This window comes from Aegilops tauschii, chromosome 2, assembly GCF_002575655.3.
Source record: "Aegilops tauschii subsp. strangulata cultivar AL8/78 chromosome 2, Aet v6.0, whole genome shotgun sequence".
NCBI classification, from domain to species: domain Eukaryota; kingdom Viridiplantae; phylum Streptophyta; class Magnoliopsida; order Poales; family Poaceae; genus Aegilops; species Aegilops tauschii.
The window spans coordinates 405,866,138-405,868,763 of record NC_053036.3 but is presented as its reverse complement, the minus strand read 5'-3'; the positions used below and the strand labels follow the sequence as shown (position 1 = coordinate 405,868,763).

The 2,626-nt window shown below is 39.3% G+C and overlaps 1 protein-coding gene across 1 annotated transcript; it reads left to right on the top strand.

The window, feature by feature from the left end:
- The first annotated feature begins 933 nt into the window (after nt 1–933).
- Nucleotides 934–2,240, top strand: LOC120974058 (uncharacterized). Its single transcript, XM_073507181.1, has 2 exons — nt 934–1,315; nt 2,236–2,240. Exons 1-2 carry the CDS (start codon nt 934–936, stop codon nt 2,238–2,240), a joined length of 387 nt encoding a protein of 128 aa, XP_073363282.1.
- Nucleotides 2,241–2,626: the final 386 nt, after the last annotated feature.

The window sequence follows — 2,626 nt, the reverse complement described above, 5'->3', positions numbered from 1 at the left end:
AAAACTAATATTACAAAGGACTGTCAATAGGTCCCGAAAGAATTGGTCTAAGAAATTGGATGATGCACTTTGGGCCTACAGAACAGCTTATTAAAATCCTATGGGTATGTCTCCTTATAAAATGGTTTATGGAAAAGCTTGTCATTTGCCTCTTGAGTTAGAACATAAAGCATATTAGGCAATTAAATAACTTAATTATGACTTCAAGCTTGACGGTAAAAAGAAGCTATTTGATATTAGCTCACTAGATGAATGTAGAACCCAAGCTCATGAAAATGCCAAAATGTTTAAAGAAAGAGTTAAAAGATGGCATGGCAAAAGAATCCAAAAGCAGGAATTCAAAGTGGGTGAATATGTTCTTTTATAAAAAACTTTGCAGGAAAGCTTCTTTCCAAATGGGAAGGACCATATATTATCGATGAGGTTTATCGCTCTGGAGCTATCAAAATTAATAATGCCGAAGGTACTAACCCGGAGGTGGTCAATGGGCAAAGAATTAAACACTATATCTCAGGTACGCCTATTAATGCTGAAAGCAATATTATGCAAACCATGACACGAGAGGAACACATAAAAGAAACCTTCCGGAGCATTCCAGAATCCTGAAAAAGAGGAGGTACGTGATACAGTAAGTAAACGGACTCCGAAAAATCTGCAAAAATATTTTCTACCAGTTTTGGAATATTACAAAAATTAGGAAAATAAGAAATAACCAGGAAGGCAACCGAGGAGGGCACAAGACACCAGGGTGCGCCTGCCTTGCCTAGCGCGCCTAGGGGGGTTGTGCCCACCTCAGGAACCTTCCCGACTCCGCTTTCCTCTCGTTTGCTTGTTTCCGAAGATAAAAAATCTTTATATACCCCCCGAACATATTGACCATCGTATAGCGGAGAAATCTTCTGTTCTTCTTTCTTGCTGTTTTCTGACAGATCCATGGCCGCTCTGAGCTCCTCCAAGGACAAGTTCTTTGAAAGGGTAATCAACTCCTACTTGTCGGAGGTGATGAAGCACCCTCAAACCATCGAGATGCATGAGGGGGTGCTCTACATCCGAGATGTTCAAGGGCCCAAGAGGATGGAAACCGTGGAGGCCAGGCTCGAAGCCATGGAGCAGGAGGTCTTCAAGTGCAAGGGTATGGTGGAGTGTGGACTCAATGCCAATCACCTCATGATTACGGATTTCACCCATGATCACAAGGTGGATGGCCGATCCATGAAGGACATCGTCTTCACCCTCAACGAGCAAATCAATTTCGTGCAAAGCCAAATCTATGATCTCCAAAATCAAGTCTTTGAATATGAGGCAAGATTTAAAGGTATGAGTTTAGCTGCCAATTGCAGGACTCGTGAGACTCGCACTTCCTCTTATGATGGTGAATCGCTGCCATGGAAGCCAGAGGATAAGCTCACTACTACCTCATCACCACCACCATCATCATCTTCCCCACCAAAGGAGACTTGAGCAACGGGTATGGGCACTCCCCTTGGCTTGTGCCAAGCTTGGGGGAGGTGCCCTGGTAGCGTATCACCACTACTTTCTTTTCCTTTATCTATCTTAGTTCGATCTTTAGTTATCCTAAGAATTAGTTGAATAAAAGTTTAGTTCGATCTATTTTCGAGTGCTTGCTTAGAGATCTATGTATCTATGTAATCGTGTGCGAGATATATAATAAAGAGTAGTTTGAGTTTGGTTTCTTTACTTTTTTATTTCAATAAAAAGAAAAGGAAATAATGAATAAGATCATATGCTAATCTTATGGTAAGTACTGACATCACATAAGGAAAAGTACAAGTGGTAAAATTTGTTGAAAGTTGACAAACATAGCATTGGTCAATGATGCAATTCATGAAAGAATTAATAAGGGAAGAGAAGATTCACATGCAAATACACTATCTTGGACATCTTTTATAATTGTGAGCCCCCATTAATTATTATATGCCAAAATTGTTGAAGTTGGACAAGGAAGACAATGTAATGATTTATGTTTGTTCATATTCACATAGAAGTTATATTATCATAGATCCTTCAACATGTGGTGCTTGGTCAATATCTTTGCTAGCCAAAAATTCCGGACTAAGTAGAGATACTACTTGTGCATCCAAAAACCTTTAAACCCAAAATGTTATTTTGAGAGTCCATCATTCCTACCTATGGATTGAGTAAGATCCTTCAAGTAATTTGTCATCAGTGCAATAAGGCAATAAAAATTGCTTCTAAATGTGTTTGATCATTCAGTGTAAGAGAAAATTGAGCGTTGTACGAACTTGTGATGGCAAAGTAATAAAAGCGACATACTACATAATAAAGGTTGCCATCATAAGGGGCATAACATTCTTTTGCATTAAGGGATTTGGCATACAAACCTAAAATTTCATGACAACCTATGCTTCCCTCTGCGAAGGGCCTATCTTTTACTTTTATGTATTTACTTTTATGCAAGAGTCAAAGTATTCTTCCCTATTCCTTTTTGTTTTCTCTTTTTTGCAAGCATCATGTGGTGAGGAAAGATCTAGGCACATATATCCAGTTGGATATGAGTGAGCATGAATTATTATTGTTGACATCACCCTTGAGGTGAATATGTTGGGAGGCGAAACTATAAGCCCCTATCTTTCTGTGTGTCCGG

Bases quoted from the DNA above. Each gene is read 5' to 3' on its own strand.
- LOC120974058 (XM_073507181.1), top strand. From the start codon at position 934: ATGGCCGCTCTGAGCTCCTCCAAGGACAAGTTCTTTGAAAGGGTAATC.